Here is a 17,503-nt window from a genome sequence, read left to right on the forward strand (position 1 = left end):
CCGTGAAATCAAAGTCAGGAGTCCATGGTTTTAGGATGATAGGCTTATTAGCAATTGAGTAAGGACCAGCACATAGTATTTCTCGAGCATCTGCAATAGTTTGAAATCTAATAATATAATAGCCTTCATCATGGTAGAACAATTCAGGCTCAGGAACATGTGACCAGTGCAAATTGATGTACCGTTTCATCGCATTATACCCTGGTCCATCCCCTAAGATATAAGCAATCAACGCACACCTCCATTTGTTTTCTTCCTCTTTTACCTCTGATTTGTCTAATTGAACCATAGGCTGGCCATCAACAATTTATGGTGGAATATAGGATAGTGACATACCATTAGTAGCAAATCGATTCTTCTGGAAAAACGTTGTCCATGGAGCTTTAGGTGCAGCTTCATTTGCTATCACCGCCTCTTCTACTACTGGTTTCTCCGACGAGCCTAGAGTGTTTACTTGATTTTGAGCTGGATTTACCAGTTTTATTGTTCCATTAACTGGTACTATTGAAGAGGCTGCTAAATGACTAATTGTCACTGGAGAAGTTAGATCTAGTATCTTAGAAATGCCAGGATGAGTCGAAGTAGATCCAAATTCACATGCAGCACCTCCATTTGCTGGATCTGCAATTGGAACTGATGGAGGTGGGGTTGCTTCTGGGGTTGCTTTCTTCATTGGTGGTTGATTTTCAGTTACCACCGAGCTTACAAGAGTAGTTAACTGATGTTTTCTAGGTCGACCACGCCCTCTGCCTCTCCCTTTCGCCATGGCTAACACAGGAGATGTACGTTAACTAACGTGTGCCGAGAGCACGAGGAAGGAGAGAATCTTTATAACTTTTTCTCTCTTTTTTAGTACCATCTTATTTTAAGATATATTTTTAATGTATATTTCAAATATATTTTATATGTCAAGTGCCATTTTAATTCAGAATGTATTTTTTATGTATTTTTTTTATATATATTTATATGTCATCTTAATTAAATTTAAGATATATTTTTTTATGTATATTTCACATGTCTAAGTGTCATCTTAATTGAAGATGTATTTTTTATGTATATATTTTGTATATTTTATATGTGTTAATTCAATATATATTTTGTATATATATACGTTTTGTATATATTAACATATATTATTATCGAAGTAAGATCTTTATGTTAAGAAAGGAAGAAAGGAGGAAGAGAAAAACTTAAGAAAGATAATTAAAAAGAAAACGAATGGAATAAATTTAGAAAATATATTGGCTTCGGCATAAAACAAAATTAAGAAGATGAAGAAAAAGAAAGAAAGCTAATAGATAAAGAGAGAAAAATGCATGATTTTTGTACAAAGAATTATTGACTTTTCATTCAAATTGCTTATGTTTAGGGATTAATAATTAATATTCCTATTTTAATGAAACTGTGTACTACAAATAAAAATATTTTCCAGCCACAACTGTAATATTGAGTTTCATGCTTAAAATTTGTTATATTTCTTTTAAACTGTGACAGTTATGTAAAGTTCCCCTTTATTTATTAGATGTATGACCCAATAAAGTTAAGTCCATATATAAGTACTCCTTAATATTTAGTGAAGAACAAATCTCATCCGTACACCGATTATTTTGATAGACGAATTGGATTAAGCTAAAAACTCTATATATTAGTCATCTCCATATCCATTAGGATTTTACCATATTCTATTCAATTTTAGATCTTCTTAATGGTATTCCTTGTAGTTCATTTGTGTCAGATATTTATGAGTTAGTTTCTCCACGAAAATTTTCATCCAAATGTCGTTTGGTGTTGTCAAAGTGTTCTTCAACTACTAAAATAATATTTGTTATAGGTGTGAAAGTTGTCACATTTATGGATAATAAAATATTTATAGCATTCAATAGCCTTCAACTTCATCGAGGAACGATTTTTTTTTTTTTTTACAATATCTTTTGTTCTAAAACTATTTACTCAATCTTTCTATCAGTTCAAAATCTTTTATTTATTCAAGAATGAGCATAGGCTCTGGCTTGCAGGCAAGCCAGTAAGTCATTTCTTGGTGATTGTTGGGTATGGTGATAAAAATAGAGTAGAGTAAAAGTTGGAGTGCTCATTGGGGCTTTATGGGATATGCGAAAATAGTCAGGTACATACTTTCAAATTTTGTGGTTCATAGAGTTTTTTTTTTAGTGCGCTAGATTGGCGAGGAACGCAGTTATAGTTGGTTTTGTGTACTTGTGTTTTCTCACGTGATGTTGATCCCTAGGTTCTGTGTACTTTTGTTCAATTCTTTACTCTTAAATTACTAGTGGACCATGAATGCATTTATTACCTTCAATTTGAAGGGTGCATATTGCACAAAATTTTAGACCGAGCATACAGAGGCGAATCTAAGAATTCGAGAAGATGGGTGCACCATTACTTCAAAGACAAGCATGCTTCAAAGATAAACATTCAATTTTATGATATAAAATTTTACAAAAACAACAACTTGACTAGAAAAAATTATCTAATTCTATTATCTCAAAAATACATCATCAATTTACATTTGTACTCGACGAGCTTTCATATTTCGAAAGCGATCCATAATAGAATCATTACTTACAGTTCCAAATACCTTACGCTCTATATTGCAAGCTAAACAACCATTCAAAAATTTATCACCAATGCTATTACGTAGATCATTCTTTATGAGCTTCATTGAGGAGAATGTTCTTTCTACGCTTGCTGTAGTAACAGGTAAAATCAACGCCGGCTTCACAAGTAAATACACAAGACACCAAGTTTGATTCAATTTTATTTTGGCCATCACTATAGCAAGATCTTTAATTCCTTTTAAATTGAAAAATACACTATCATGCTTTCGAGCATAGACAATGAATCTATCAAGCTGGTAACTGAGATCCCGAAGATACCTATCACCAAACTCACTTGGATAATACTCGGCTAACTTTATTATTCTATCTTTGTCAAAATTAGCAAATAAATCAACCGGATTCAAACTAGCCATACCAAGGAATAAGTCACTACATCAAAATGATAATTGAGCTTTAGAAGTTGGAAATCAATAATAGCATAAAATACTTCCACACGAAAGTGATGTGAATATGAAACATCTGACCTCTTACGCTTCGACCTTGGATAGTTTTCATCCATTTTGGGAATTAAAATACCATGTTTATCACAAAATGAGTAAACCTCTTCCGTCAAAAACTCCAACATACTTTCTCTCATTGTTTGCAATCTTGTCTTTGCAAGGTCAAGTAACCTCATAGCATTGGCGATATCTTAATCTTTTTTTTTGTAGAGCTTTATTCAATTCATTTGTAAGAAGCAACATCTTGAACATCAAGTGCAACATAAACACAAATTCAATAGTATTCAACAAATTAGTAACAACATCAAAGAAATTATTCACACCCGAATGCTTTTTAGAAAGAGCTACAAGTGTCAATTGCAATTGATGAGCAAAGCAATGAATATAATATGCAGATGGAGCATCTTGTAAAATTAAAGTCTTTAGGCCATTTATTTTTTCTTGCATATTACTTGCTCCATCATAACCATGTCCACATATCTTGGATGAACTTAATGAGTTATCCAAAAGTAAAGAAGAAATTGCATCCTTCAGTGATTATGCATATGTATCTTTCACATGGACAATGGCCAAAAATCTCCCTATTACCTCCCCATTTTTGTTAACATATCATAGAACTAGGGCCATTTGATCCTTATGTGAGATGTCATTTGATTCATCAACCAATATCCCAAAATAATCACTATCTAAATCTTTGATAATAGCTTTAGTGGTTTCTTTAGCACACGCATCCACAATCTCCTTTTGAATGGTTGGACAAATAATTATATCATTTTTTGGAGCATGATGTAATATCACTTTTCCCACATCCGGATGCTTATCTCCATGAAATTCCAAAAGTTCAAGAAAAACACCTTTGCATTCGGAATCTTCACTCTCATTATGACCACGAAATAGAAATCCATTTCTTAAGAGAAACCTCACTACATCAATTGAGGCATTTAAGTGCATTCGATGATCACTTTTTACTTTATCGCTTTGTCTGTCAAAAGACGATTGAATTGATTGGTGTTGATTCGCCAAATCTTGAATTCTATGAAACATTTATGATGAATACTATTTACTTCACCGATATGTGCTTTATATCTTTCTGAACCCTTAATCCAACCCCTAAAGCCATCTTTTGTAAAAGCATCTCCGACATATCCACGACTTTCAAGTTCCTTCTTGAATAAATAACAACACAAACAAAATATAGCATCTGCTTTTATGCTATACTCCAACCATTGAGAATATGAAACTTTAAACCAATCGGGATTGAATTGACGCATTTTGTTCCCAAACTTAGTTTTAGGGAAGTCATGATCAATCGGTTGACAAGGCCTTCTTTGAATAAAATATCTTCTCACTTCATCTCGAATGTTAGGACTATACTGAGAAATGGGTATTCTTTCTTTAGGATCGGTTTCAAGAGATCCTACTCTAAGAACACTATTAACATTTGAAGGAGGGGAAGGAATTGCTTCTCTTTGAACTTTTGGAACTATTTGTGAATTAGCAGATGATTGACATGAACTAGAACTTGGTTGGCCATTGTTTAACTTGATCAAGTATTTATCCATTATGATGTTCGGAAATATTATTCCTACAAAATTAAATACTCACATTTATTCAATCTTAGACCATATCCATTTTATAAATTCAAATCAATCTTAATCATAACAAAGAATTCACGAAAAGGGGAATCACACCCCTTTAGAATTCATTATTCAAAATAAGAAAATCACACATTCACACCCCTTTCGCATTCAAATACAAGAGAATCACAAATCACGAACACTTGCAAATTCATAATATAGTAGGGGAATCACACCCCTTCCAACTTATAATAATATAAAATGAAAACATACCAATTCGTCCGCAAAATATGTAATAGTTTATTTTGATCAATTGAATGTCTCCGCGACTCTGCCCAAGTTCCGGACTTTGGAAGCGAGTTTCACAATGTAATATGCCAAATGGCAAAAAAAAGCACAGGTTAATAGGATTCCAAAAATTAGATAAACAATGAACCAAACAAAAAAGGAAAATAGAAAAAAATTATAAAGATGAAAGCAAATAAAATAATTGAGATTAACAACACAATAAAAAATAAAAAATATACCTGCTTAAGGAGTAAAAATAACTTGGAAAATTCTTGATAAATAGAGCAAATAAGGATTGAAGAATCGCTAGTAATAGAGATTCTAAAATACCATTCTGGAATTGCAAGATTATAGCGATGTGAATCGAAAGAAGAAAGAGGATACATTAACTTGGTTTTTTTTTTCAAAAGTCCATCATTGGTGGGTGTTGGGGTTTAGGCAATAGCCCCAATTTGTATATCATCAAAAAGAATAAGTACACTTAGGAGGACATAAACCATAGCCTCCAAAACATTGTGAAAAATGATATATCTCATCCTCCAGTTCATACATATAGTTAGCACTACTATACAAAATTCAGCTATATCTAGAAACATCGTTAATAGCAAAATGGTTCTTCCTTGGTTTGAATTTGAAGTTTGGGAAACCAACTTGATCAAGTCTCAGTGAAGATCTCACTATGTCCGACAAAGAACTAGTGGTATCAAAGGTGACCTTAACTCTTAAACTTTCTCCCAGATTAGCAAGTTGGTCAGCAACACTATTACCTTCTCTATATGTATGGACAAAAGTAAAATTACCCTTGCTAGAGATTTGAATATTTGCTCAATGATATAAAATATCTGCCAAGAAGCCTTCATTTTTTTGTTAACCATGTTAATGATCACCTGAGAATCAGACTCGATAATTACATTCAAAAAACCTCTACTTAAACACAATTTCAACCTATGTAGCATGGCATTTGCCTCTGCAAAATTATTGGTGCATTGGCCATAATACTCAGCAAAAGCAATAATAAAGGATCCCTGATGATCTCTAATAACACCACCACCTCCAGCACTTCCTGGGTTTCCTTTACAGCAGCCATCAATGTTCAGCTTTAGCCAGCCAAAATTAGGTTTGCACCATTTAATCAGTTGGCTACTAATTAGCTATTTTGCATTCTCCACCGCTATGCAGGAAATTGGCTGTTCAGTAGTATAATCATGACCTGCAAATCTGCATAATTATGGCTCTTCCGGACATATGTAAGTTCTCAAATCTGGCTGCACACCTACTTTTCCATATCTCCCAGCATACAATGAATGGTAGACATTGTAGGATCACTGCATGGATTCCATTCTTTGCCTTAGTTAGCCACCAAGACATGATCAATTGCCTAATGTCTCCTTGTCTTGTTGTAATACCACAACTCTGAGCAAAAAAGGACCACACATGTTTTGCAATATAACTCTCACAAAATAAGTGCATGGTGGTCTCTTCCTTGTGACTATTACAACACAAGCACTTTGATGGTAGGATCAATCTGAATCTCTTGAGGCCATCAGTTGGGATTCTATTCTGTAGCATTCTTAGCATAAAGAAAGAAATTTTGAAAGGAAGTTTCTTCTGCCAAATCATGGTAGTAGTGAATGAAGTATTCCTTTGTCTTCTCAACATCTGCCAAGCAGAATAGCAAGTGAAGTGTCCCTTAGATTCAATCATCCATATTGGATTATCCTCCCTTCCAATATTGATACCAATCTCCAAAATGTCATTAATAATATTGTGAGGAAGGACATTCCTGAGCTTATTGGAATTCCACTTCTCACCCTCAAAGAAATGGTTCACCTGGAGTTTCCTATGGGCATTATGGAATTGGATGACCTTGGCCAGGGCTCCCTTACCATACCAATTATCCCACCAGAAGGATATCCTACCTAACCCAATCTTCCAAAGGATATGTTTTTCAGCATCTTCTTTAATCTCCATTAACCTTTTTCAGTTGTGAGATTGGCCGTATGACCACTTCCTGGCAACAGGATGTAGCCTTTTACAGTACTTAGCACTCAAAATATCACTCAAGAGACTCTGATCAGTTCTGAAGTTCCACCATGCTTTAGCAGAAAAGACATTTACGAAATCCGATAGTGATCCAAAGCCAGCCCCACTTTTAAGAATAGGGAAACAGAGATCACTCCATTTTTTCCAGTGGAATTTATTTTTGATGTCATCCTTTCCCCAGGAAAAAATTAGCTATGATCTTCTCTATTTGTGAAAGAACTGTTTTAGGAGGATAAAGAACAGAAAGCAAGTGAAAGAGGAAGAGATTGCAATACTGATTTAATGAGCACTTCTTTCCCACCATAAGATAGGAGCTTCCCTTGCCATCCTTGCAGTCTATTGGAAACTTTAGCTAGCATGGGGTCACCGACACCCCCAGATCCTTTTCTACGAGCATATAAATTGTGAATGTGTATATGTGAATATATAATACATACATATATATCTCGAACTATATATGTTAAGAATTTGGCGCAAAGGAGAAGTAAATGCATCTACCACATTTAGCTCAAACTGTATAACAATATATAATTAATTTTTAACCGCTCGCGCATCAACAATCAAATATTATAATCGCACGTTTGGGTTCATATCGTGTATTGGACAAAACAGAGCCGTGTAATATTCGGTTACTTGTGTTTTTCCCATGTTATGCTACTGGTCCCAATGGATAAATTTCACCTATATTTCAGTCACAGTTCAATAGTTCATGATTAACTTCAAATGACGAAGTTTCAATTATCAACCATCAAATGACTATAGTTTCCAAAAACAGCTAACCAAAACCAGTAACCAGAGAATAAATGATATGTAAACATCTTTGGGGAATACCAATATCATGCAATTTATTTTCTGCATGCAACATTTTCAACTGTAAATGAAGAGTTTGTGGAAAAAACAAAGCTATTCATTACATGTTTAAACCAATACCACGCTAACGAAAATAACCATAGAGTTCTAAGAAGCAGATGCAGCAGTTCCATGGGTTAGTATCATCCGTAGTAGGAGCGGACATCAGAACTCGAAAGAATCTGAAAGGAAGTAGAGCATTTGGATCAGTAATAGGCCACGACGCGAATTGACATGGCTTGCAAATACTTTGATCATTCTCATGTACTCTCAGGTTTGTCCAACTTTTCCCATCCAAAGACCCCTGAAATGCAATGCATAGAATTCAGGGTCCTAGAAAATTAAGTATAATTGACGAGTACATCAGTAATTTGTTGCATTTGCACGAGAGATGACATATATACTGGTTTTGTGAGTACTGGTTGCACGGCTTACCTGAAAGTTCCAACGTCTCATAAATGCTCTTGATCCGTCCTGTCTTAATGTGTAGTAGTTACACATGAGCTGCATTAATTCATGAAAAAAATATTATATGAATCAGAAGTTCTGATTTCTCGTTGAATACCAAATGGGATAATTGGTCATGGATATTGTCACAAAACTTGGAAATGATTGAACTGAGAGATAACACTTCAAAGAAACCAAAGAGCAAACCCCAGTTCCAATCATTTTTTTTTTTAAAAAGTAGTCGAGTGTTCATTTTCAGTATCTTGTTCCACAAAGAGGTATATTAACAAACACCACTCCAGACAACCATGATGCAATGCAGCGCCCTTACAATAAGAACTGTAAACTATAATGTCAGAATCTTCAATGTTTGTTTTGCCGCAAGTCAATTACAAGGCATGTTTAATTAGACATCCTTGGCCGAAGAATATTAAAAGCTTTCTCTGGACATGCATAGCTTCTACGATTAGGATGATTTCATCTTACTAGGTGTAGCCAACCAAATAAAATATGTCCAAATATCAGACTTGATACATACAGCAGAATTTTGAGAATCAGCACGAACAAAGTGCATACTGCAACATACAAGTTCACTTCCTTTTCGTAAGGGTGCATCTTAGGTAGGTACTATAATGTGTGAACCTGGTCGTTCAAGAAGAGTTCTCTCTGTAACTTGTTACTCTTAGATATGTTAGACTCTACTTTACAACAACAACATACCCAGTATAATCCCACATAATGAGGTCTGGGAAGGTAGTGTGTAGGCAGACCTTTACCCTACTCTCACCTTGTGGAGGTAGAGAGGTTGTTTTCAATAGACCCTCGGCTCAGGAAAGCATAGGTACCACAATAATAACAAGAAAACAAGACTACTTTATTAGACAAATTTAAAAATACATTGACAACTAAATGAGCAGAGTTATATGCATGACTCATGTAAGATTTTCTCATTCACAAGGGATTTTAGAATGTATCAGTATGTAATATTGTAGACCATGCAAGGAAGGCGGCGAACAAAATATGCAGTTCACATTGTTTCAAGGCATAATCCTACAACTGATTAAATTCATTAGTTTCATAATTCATGGACCAGTTACAACAACAAATAACTTCTTTTCTATTCATTCTTTATACACCCACCATATACACAAACCAATAAATCTAACCTGGTGATCTTGACCAACATCGACCATCCACCATGAAGTATTTCTTCCGCCCTCCATCTGAGGTCCAGCAAGAGATGTACCCTGAAAAAGGAAATGATCATTTTTTTCCTTTTCTTTTCAACTAATTTAAAAGGAGAAAATCCTTTATAATAACTCCTCCAATTCATACCTGGAAATTCCTTGACACCAAGACCTTAGGATCAGTGCATCTTGAAATGGGGCTACTAGCAGTGATACTTACTCTCTGAAACATGAATTATCCATGTTAACTGGATTACAAGATGAGGTGGCAAAAGCAAGGAAGGTAAATTGTGTATTGCATTTCATGATTTACCTTAGACAAAACAGGATTTACCCACTGGTGTTTCCCATATGATGTGCCAGCAAAATAAAGGACCCCATTGCTGTCTCCATCACATATGTAGAGCAGCTCCTTAAAACTTGATTTCCTATGCTGAAACCTATTATCATATTTACAGCACTTCATCAGCGTCATTTTAGACGCTTTTGATAATCATTCTCCGATTGAAATACACAAGTTTCCTTCAATTATTACATGATTAATATACTAGTATTACCTCTGGCTTCCTTGAGAACCGGTGACCCCAAATTCCAGAAATCTTATAGCCTCATTAACCTGTTACATAGCATACGAGTTATATAAACATACGAAAAATTACAAATGTTTTAGTCCATGCAACGGAATCTTTCTCTAAAGAATTGTAACATACCAGATGGTCAAATGTGGGAATCTGCTGGCTAAGGTTACTTCCTTCAAGCTGCAGGATTTCCAACAAAGCCAACATTAGCATATATTCATCTTTAAATGAAGGCAAAGTGAGGTGCTCCTAAATATCAAGGTATATACCTTCGTCAGCAATTCAAGCGGCAGTAAGGGGAACCGCACAAGATTCAGAAATTCATTTAGAGACTTAAGCCTCTCCCCAAAAAGCATCTCTGGTGTTGAATTTACAATCAATTCGTTTACTGTTTCCCAGCCATACAATTCTCCTGCTTGTAAGCACCAAAGTAGGATGGCATTGAGAACTCTCTCTTCGGACGTCACTGTCAAATCTGTATGCTGCAAAAAAGCACGTCTATCGTGAGAGATGTATAGCGCCAATTCAATGGCGTATAAACTTCCTTAATACATCAAAGATTAGATAATCTGAACTCTTCTGCCAAGGGATGAAATGTTAAATTTGACCCATAATCACACTGCACCTTCGTGAAGTTAGAAAAAGAATATTTGCTCCTTGCGGACATTTACTCGAACTAGATAATCTAGACTTTCTTTAACCAAGTGACGGTTGCTTGTTCAGCTATCCAAAATCGCGACATTGTTCATATTATTCAAGTTAAAAAAATAAGGAAGGGAATGATGGTCACCTGAAGGATATTGCTAAAACTTGCTTCATCTAACATGACAAAGTCAATGCTTGCCGTTGTACAATAATCAAAGTGCATCGAGAATATCCTCTCACAGGTTTCTTCAATGAGTTTACATGAGGGAACAGATGATATCACTTGAAGAATTGGACATACCGAGTCCTGCAACAAAGACCAACAATTAGTGTCACAGATCACGACCCAAAGACTTTGCCAAAGTGTCTTCTTCCTCGTCCAATAAACTTGGCATAATAGAAAAAGTTCTTGAACCTTCTTCCAATAGGAGAACTCCATCCCTGCATATAATGTATAGACAAAAGGTATTAATAAATTTATATCTCATTGTCATAAAACGGCTCCGCTCATGCTCACAAGTCCGAACTGCATCACTTCTCCATTCTTTTAATTGTAGTCTGACATTTAGCACTTTCAACATGATGATGCATACGACAGATACAGGTTTAGCAACAAAAGAGAAAGCATGTATTGAAAGAGTGGAGAGTCGTAAGATTACCTCTGAGAGGCACTCCAAAAGTATTTTACAGCACTCCTGATGAAGAAGAGTGACCCCGAACTCATCTGCCAGTAAAAGAAGCTGAAGTAACAAGGTATTAATTCCGTCGGTGGCTTCTTTATTAAGTTCTCCACTGTACATGAATTCTAGCATAATCTTAAATGCTTCAACAGGGACATCTTTTAAGCAGACCATTGAAGAGGCACTCTCCCTCATTCCATTGGTAAACATCTGCCAATTCAAAATTTTGCTTAAAACAGAGTTGCATGGATTCACGAAAGAAATGGAGAGAACTAGCACACATAGTGTATCACTGTTGATACATGATAGATTCTGGATTTCAATGTTATTTTCAGGGGCTAACTACAATTTAAGATATTGAAGCAATTCATATTAACATGTTGATCTCGAAATAAACTTCGTTTCCTAAGGGAAAGTTTCTCTAAGCACCTCACATGTATTTATACAGCAAAAATGCTCATTAAAAACTGCTAACACTTCAAAATTGCTGATTTTGAGTTGGAACATCAGAAAAGATGAACCTTGTAATGTATCCTAGTCTAGTCCAAGAATTTAAGAAAGAAGGCAGCAATCAATTCTGGGAAACTAACAGAACATTGTCACGGGATTTAAGACAGCAAAATGATTTTTCGCCAGTGGTTTTCGACGTACTACTTCCTCACAATGACTTCCAACTAAAGGCAATAAGTAGGGAAAATTTGTGAAAGAGAAGTTATAACAATGTTAAATACCTTTGCGAAAGGAATACTCCATGACCCAAGGATTACTTTATGTGATTGCAAAACAAGGTCATGATCTCCAACATAAATGTCTAGATCACTGTATTCTCCAGTCGAGAGGAACCGCTCAAGCCTTTCTCTATTAATGGGCAACCCATATGGAAAAGTTTTGCTACATTGGAGCCAGCTCGGATAAGATATGTCTATAGGCTTAGCTGATTCAACAAGTTGCTCATTAGACGTAAGTCGCTCAAGGATCTCTTCACATTGCTTCACCAATGGCATCACTTTGTATTGTAAACTCAAAGACTTCAACGAGCAGAGATCAGATTCCAAAATCTACAATGCTCAAATATTGCAGTGGGTCAGCAGCTTTAAGATAAATATTTACACTAATAGTTTCACAGAACAACGCTTCGGAACTACATATTTATACTCTCACACACACACACATCTATACCTATTTCAGAATGCATAATGTTGATACACGCTTGGTAGGGTGATTTAAGATTTGGCAGATTCAACATACTTAAAAGAAATTTAGACAATAGAAAGAGGTAAAAAGCAAAAGAGAATTAGTCTGTACACAAAAGTTAAATCGAGCAAAATCATATGAGTTCATAGTTAAGTCTGAATAATAAGTTTTGTTTCTTCTGAAACATTTGAATTAATTCCTTGTTTGGATAGAAAAAAACCTTCCTTCCTCAACGAAGTAATAAGCAATAAGTATGGTATCCAAAGTTTAGCAGTTGATAGCATATCAAGTATACAGATAACAAAATGGAAGGATAATAACTTGAACTTGCCCGAAAGTTAGGATTCACCTGAGCATGTCCGGTGTAAACGTACTGAAGAAGTGCGTGAAGGACGGAATAACTTATGTCTGGCAAGTGAACAACTTCTTCAACTGATGAACTAAGACCAAAATCTCCACATGCAGCTAAAATGAGCTTATGAGCTGGAACTACCCTTTCTTCCTTTCCAACAACAAAGAACATATCAGATAACTCCCAATTCTCAAGAAACTTTCCAAGACCCCAACTTTCATAATTAGCAATTTCATCTTCTAGCTCTTGTTCTAAATCATCCTCGCCTAAATCATGCTCAACATAATCCACATGCTTCCACAAAGATAAATGATTCGGTGTGACAGGCAGTACATTAACATTCCTGTATCCGACATGTTTATCCCAACTGCTAAGACCAACGTACTGAACGGTGCAATTGGGATTCGAATCAAGCCACTGAAAGCAAAGATTCTGAAAAGGATACCTTCCCTTGCCAATGCTAATCAATCCATCATAGATACTAATCCAGTAGCTTTGAAATGCTGAAGAACAACAAAGACCAACACCAGCCGCGTCAACCACTGTTTTCCCATCAACCTCAATCTTAAATCTCTTATTCCTATGACTACCAATGATTACAGTATAGTGTGGACAATTATCCCTTTTGTAGTGATAATGCTGACTCCCTACCTGCTCGCGAAAAACGACTGTTACATCGTTATGTGCAAAAGCATCAAAAGCTACACAACCCCTTCCTGCTTCTCTAAATCTCAGATCATTAGGCCAAGCACACTCGAAAGGCGCCACAGTAAGAAACTTCTTCTGCTTCTTCTCCAACATTTCTCCCGGAGGAAACAATTCTTCTTTACTCACTTCACAATATAGCTGACACTGAACCATACTTTTAGCCAGATGATCAATAGTCAATATGAGAAAAGGGTGAAGAAAAACTTGCTATATATAGTTCCTGACAGATAGTAATAAAAAGAGACTTTAAAAATTCAACTTGATCAATAGATTGTGATGGGCAAGAATCATTAAATTAGATCCGGGAAGGGCTTTGACATTTGACAGCAGGATAAAAAGAAAAGGAAAAAGATGTCCTTGATAGCAATATCTAAATATATCAGGTGCAACTTCTAAAATCTAAAAATCTACACAGATAAATGATGATGAGATAGTTGGAATGGTCACCATCTGAAAATAACCCAGAAATCTCTAGACACCATACAATCAATCAAGCAAAAATAAATATCAACCTCCAACTTGCTATCAATTTGCACCACATTTTTATAATAAAAAAAGTCAAATCCAATATCCAGCAAATGGGTATTCCTAAAAATGGATAAAAATCTGATCTTTGAAGAAGAATATCCACAAAATTTCAAGAATAGTAGAAAATCACTCACACTATAAATCATGCAATAAAAAAACAAATTTCAAATCCAGCAAATGGGTATGTCCAGAAATGGAAAAAAAAATCTGATCTTTACAGAAAACATCCTAAAATTTCAAGAATACAACAGAAATTGCATGGTGGGGATGAAGCTTATTACCTCATAATATCTTGAACTATCTCTATCAGTAGATCAAGAAAACAACTGGACCACGTAATAATTATACAGCGTTAACTTTATATTCAGAAACAAGGAGATAAAACAAAAAAAGATGAGTTGGAATAGAGATTATGATTGGATATTTAGATAGTGACAGAGCACAAAGATCCAGTTAACTTTGGTAAATATTTATGGATATTAGCTAATTTTTAGAGTGGTAAGGGGTTAGAGTAAATACGTGGCATGTGTAAAGCAGGGTCCTGAGCTAAGAGGGTGGCCACAACATTGAGAATTACAGTTTAGATTTTCTATATATAGTCTTTATCAGCCACGTCAAGCTGAAGTGGCTTCTGTCCACTTCAGTACATGTTTTTCTTCATCACGTTAATCTTCAACTAATCTTGACCCGAGTGTCACACTCCATATGCCTTTTGTCTTCATCTGGTCACTAGTCTAACAGCAGTGAGTTTTAGTGGGTGTTTGGACATCAGAATTGTAAAATTGTTAAAAAAGTTTGGAAAAAATTTATAACGGAAAATGATATTTGAAAATTAGAGTTGTGTTTGAATATGAATATAATTTTAGATTGTTTTTGAATTTTTGTGAGTGATCTAAGTGAAAATTTTAAAAAATAACTTATTGGAGTTTTGCAAATTTTCGAAAAATTTTAAAATTTATCTTCAAATGAAAATTAGAAATTTTATGGCCAAATATTGATTTTGAAAAAAAAAGTTAAAAAAATTCAAAAAAATAAAAAAAAATTTATGTCCAAACGGGCTCTTGGCCATGAATTTTTTTTTTACTTCACTCTTTTTTAAATCAGTGTTTGGCCATAAATTTCTAATTTTTATTTTTGTAATTTTTCGAAAATTTGAAAAACTCCAAAAAAAATTTTTTTAAAATTTTCACTCAGATCACTCACAAAAATTCAAAAACAACCCAAAATTATATTCATGTCCAAACACAACTATAATTTTCAAATACCATTTTCACTTGAGCGTTTAGCTTGACCACTGTTGTTTTCTCTAATTTTCTCTTACTAGACAGAATTTCTTTCAAGAACTTTGCATAAGCAGGTATCTGAGTGAGTACCTGGCCTTATTTTACAACACAATGATGCTCTGGTAATATCTTTAAATGATTTAGATTTTTAAATTAAGCGTGTGTTGGTTGATCTAGATAGTCCAGCCAATATTATTCAATTGAGAGTTCTAGAACAAGCAAAGCTGATCAGAAATATAGTTCCGGCAACAAAGCGAAAAAAAATCATTTTTTTTGGTATTTTACAATTCTTAAGTCCTAACGCCCACTTAATATATCATAATTCCTCTTGTCCCAATTTGAGTGGCACGATTTAACTTTCACTAAGCATTAAGTTAAAAGAATTTTTTTTTCTGAAATTATAATTTAAAATAAGTTTTATGTGACTATAGATCATTTTAATAAAGTTAAAATTAAGAATTTTAAAATTAAATTATTTTTTGAATCGTATTAATTATACTAAACACCCAATAGAATATGACTCAATTGTGGTCTTGCGAATATATGCAAGACCTCTATATATATATATATATATATATATATATATATATATATATATATATATATATATATATATATATATATATATGTATATATGTATATATGCGTGTGTGTTTTTATAAAGAAAACAACATCAAAATTTATTGTATTTGCCGTATATATTGATGACATAAACCTTATTGGAACTCCTATAAGACTTCAAAAGGCAATTAATTTTTTAAAGAAGGAATTCGAGATGAAAGATCTCAGAAAGACAAAATTATGTCTCGATTTGCAAATTGAACATTTGGCAAACGGGATTTTTATTCATCAATCTGCCTACATTGAAAAGGTATTGAAACGGTTTTACATGGATGGAGCACATCCATTAAGTACTTCGATGGTTGTTCGATCACTTGATGTGAATAAGGATCCGTTCCGACCTCAAGAAAAGAATGAAGAGCTTCTTGGTCCTGAAGTACCATATCTTAGTGTAATTGGTGCACTAATGTATCTTGCTAATACAACAAGGCCTGACATAACTTTTTTAGTTAATGTTTTATCAAGATATAGCTCTTCTCCTACAAGGAGACATTGGAATGGAATCAAACATATATTGCGGTATCTAAAAGAGACTACTGATATGAGCTTATTTTATGGCAATAATTGCAGTCCCGATCTTGTTGGCTATGCCGATGCTAGGTATTTATCTGACCCACACAAAGCTCGATCTCAAACAGGCTATGTGTTTACATGTGGAGGCACTGTCATATTTTGGCGATCAACTAAGCAATCAATCATAGCTACTTCATCTAATCATACTGAGATAATTGATATTCACGAAGCAAGTCGAGAATGTGTGTGGCTGAGGTCTATAATACACCTTATTCGAGACAAATGTGGTTTAAAGTGTGACAAACTACCTACGATTTTGTATGAAGACAATGCAGCATGCATAACCCAATTGAATGGAAGATTCATAAAAGGAGATAGGACAAAGCACATTTCACCAAAGTTATTTTTCACACATGATCTTCAAAAGAATGGTGATATCAATGTGCAACAGATTCGTTCAAGAGATAATATGGCTGATTTGTTCACAAAATCTCTGTCGACGTCAATCTTCAAGAAACTAGTGTACAAGATTGGGATGCGAAGGCTCAAGGATATGAATTGATGCTCTCGTCAGGGGGAGTAATACGTGTTATACTCTTTTTTACTTACAAGGTTTTGTCCCACTGGATTTTCCTTGTAAGGTTTTAAACGAGGGAATCAAAAGGCGTATTATTAGATATGTGTACTCTTTTTCCTTCACTAGAATTTTTTTTCACTGATTTTATTTTAGTTAAGGTTTTAATGAGGCATATTATCTGTTGAATAGACATTCAAGGGGAAGTGTTATAAGTAGAATTGTATTTAAGGTGAATGTCTATATTTTAGAGAGATTTTAGGGTTTGTTACTTTGTGGCTAAGTCACTTTTCCCCTATAAATAGAGGGATTCTATTCCATTGTAATTGATCCCAAATCAAGAAGACTCCCTACTTTTCT

The 17,503-nt window shown here is 34.5% G+C and overlaps 2 protein-coding genes across 4 annotated transcripts; both read right to left on the reverse strand.

Moving 5' to 3' along the window:
- Nucleotides 1-5,517: 5,517 nt before the first annotated feature.
- LOC138910573 (uncharacterized) lies at nt 5,518-6,912 on the reverse strand. Its single transcript, XM_070201816.1, has 3 exons — nt 6,219-6,912; nt 5,887-6,013; nt 5,518-5,713 (listed from the first exon to the last, which is right to left on the reverse strand). The coding sequence occupies exons 1-3, from the start codon at nt 6,910-6,912 to the stop codon at nt 5,518-5,520; spliced, it is 1,017 nt and encodes a 338-aa protein (XP_070057917.1).
- Nucleotides 6,913-7,803: 891 nt separating this feature from the next.
- Nucleotides 7,804-14,593, reverse strand: LOC104121316 (BTB/POZ domain-containing protein At2g30600). 3 transcript variants are annotated; one of them, XM_009633277.4, is made up of 13 exons: nt 14,434-14,593; nt 12,914-13,778; nt 12,102-12,428; nt 11,350-11,580; nt 10,836-10,997; nt 10,315-10,527; nt 10,178-10,225; nt 10,025-10,083; nt 9,781-9,907; nt 9,616-9,690; nt 9,447-9,527; nt 8,269-8,337; nt 7,804-8,137 (listed from the first exon to the last, which is right to left on the reverse strand). In XM_009633277.4, the coding sequence occupies exons 1-13, from the start codon at nt 14,436-14,438 to the stop codon at nt 7,919-7,921; spliced, it is 2,481 nt and encodes an 826-aa protein (XP_009631572.1). In that variant the 5' UTR covers nt 14,439-14,593; the 3' UTR covers nt 7,804-7,918. The 3 variants fall into 3 exon arrangements, with proteins under 3 accessions (XP_009631572.1, XP_009631576.1, XP_033508750.1); XM_009633281.4 differs by having other exon boundaries at nt 12,914-13,762; nt 14,434-14,590; XM_033652859.2 differs by having other exon boundaries at nt 12,914-13,844; nt 14,434-14,589.
- Nucleotides 14,594-17,503: the final 2,910 nt, after the last annotated feature.

This window comes from Nicotiana tomentosiformis, chromosome 4 (assembly GCF_000390325.3).
Source record: "Nicotiana tomentosiformis chromosome 4, ASM39032v3, whole genome shotgun sequence".
Lineage (NCBI taxonomy): Eukaryota > Viridiplantae > Streptophyta > Magnoliopsida > Solanales > Solanaceae > Nicotiana > Nicotiana tomentosiformis.

What these genes read in the sequence shown, in the direction of transcription:
- LOC104121316 (XM_009633277.4), bottom strand. An exon ending in TTTACACCGGACATGCTCAG is followed by an intron (nt 12,429 to 12,913) that starts GTGAATCCTAAC and finishes TGAGCATTGTAG; the next exon opens with ATTTTGGAATCTGATCTCTG. An exon ending in ATGTTGGTCAAGATCACCAG is followed by an intron (nt 8,338 to 9,446) that starts GTTAGATTTATT and finishes GAATTAATGCAG; the next exon opens with CTCATGTGTAACTACTACAC.
- LOC138910573 (XM_070201816.1), bottom strand. Translation starts at nt 6,912, where the DNA reads ATGGAGATTAAAGAAGATGCTGAAAAACATATCCTTTGGAAGATTGGG. An exon ending in ATGCTGGGAGATATGGAAAA is followed by an intron (nt 6,014 to 6,218) that starts GTAGGTGTGCAG and finishes GCTGCTGTAAAG; the next exon opens with GAAACCCAGGAAGTGCTGGA. An exon ending in GCAAATGCCATGCTACATAG is followed by an intron (nt 5,714 to 5,886) that starts GTTGAAATTGTG and finishes CCATACATATAG; the next exon opens with AGAAGGTAATAGTGTTGCTG.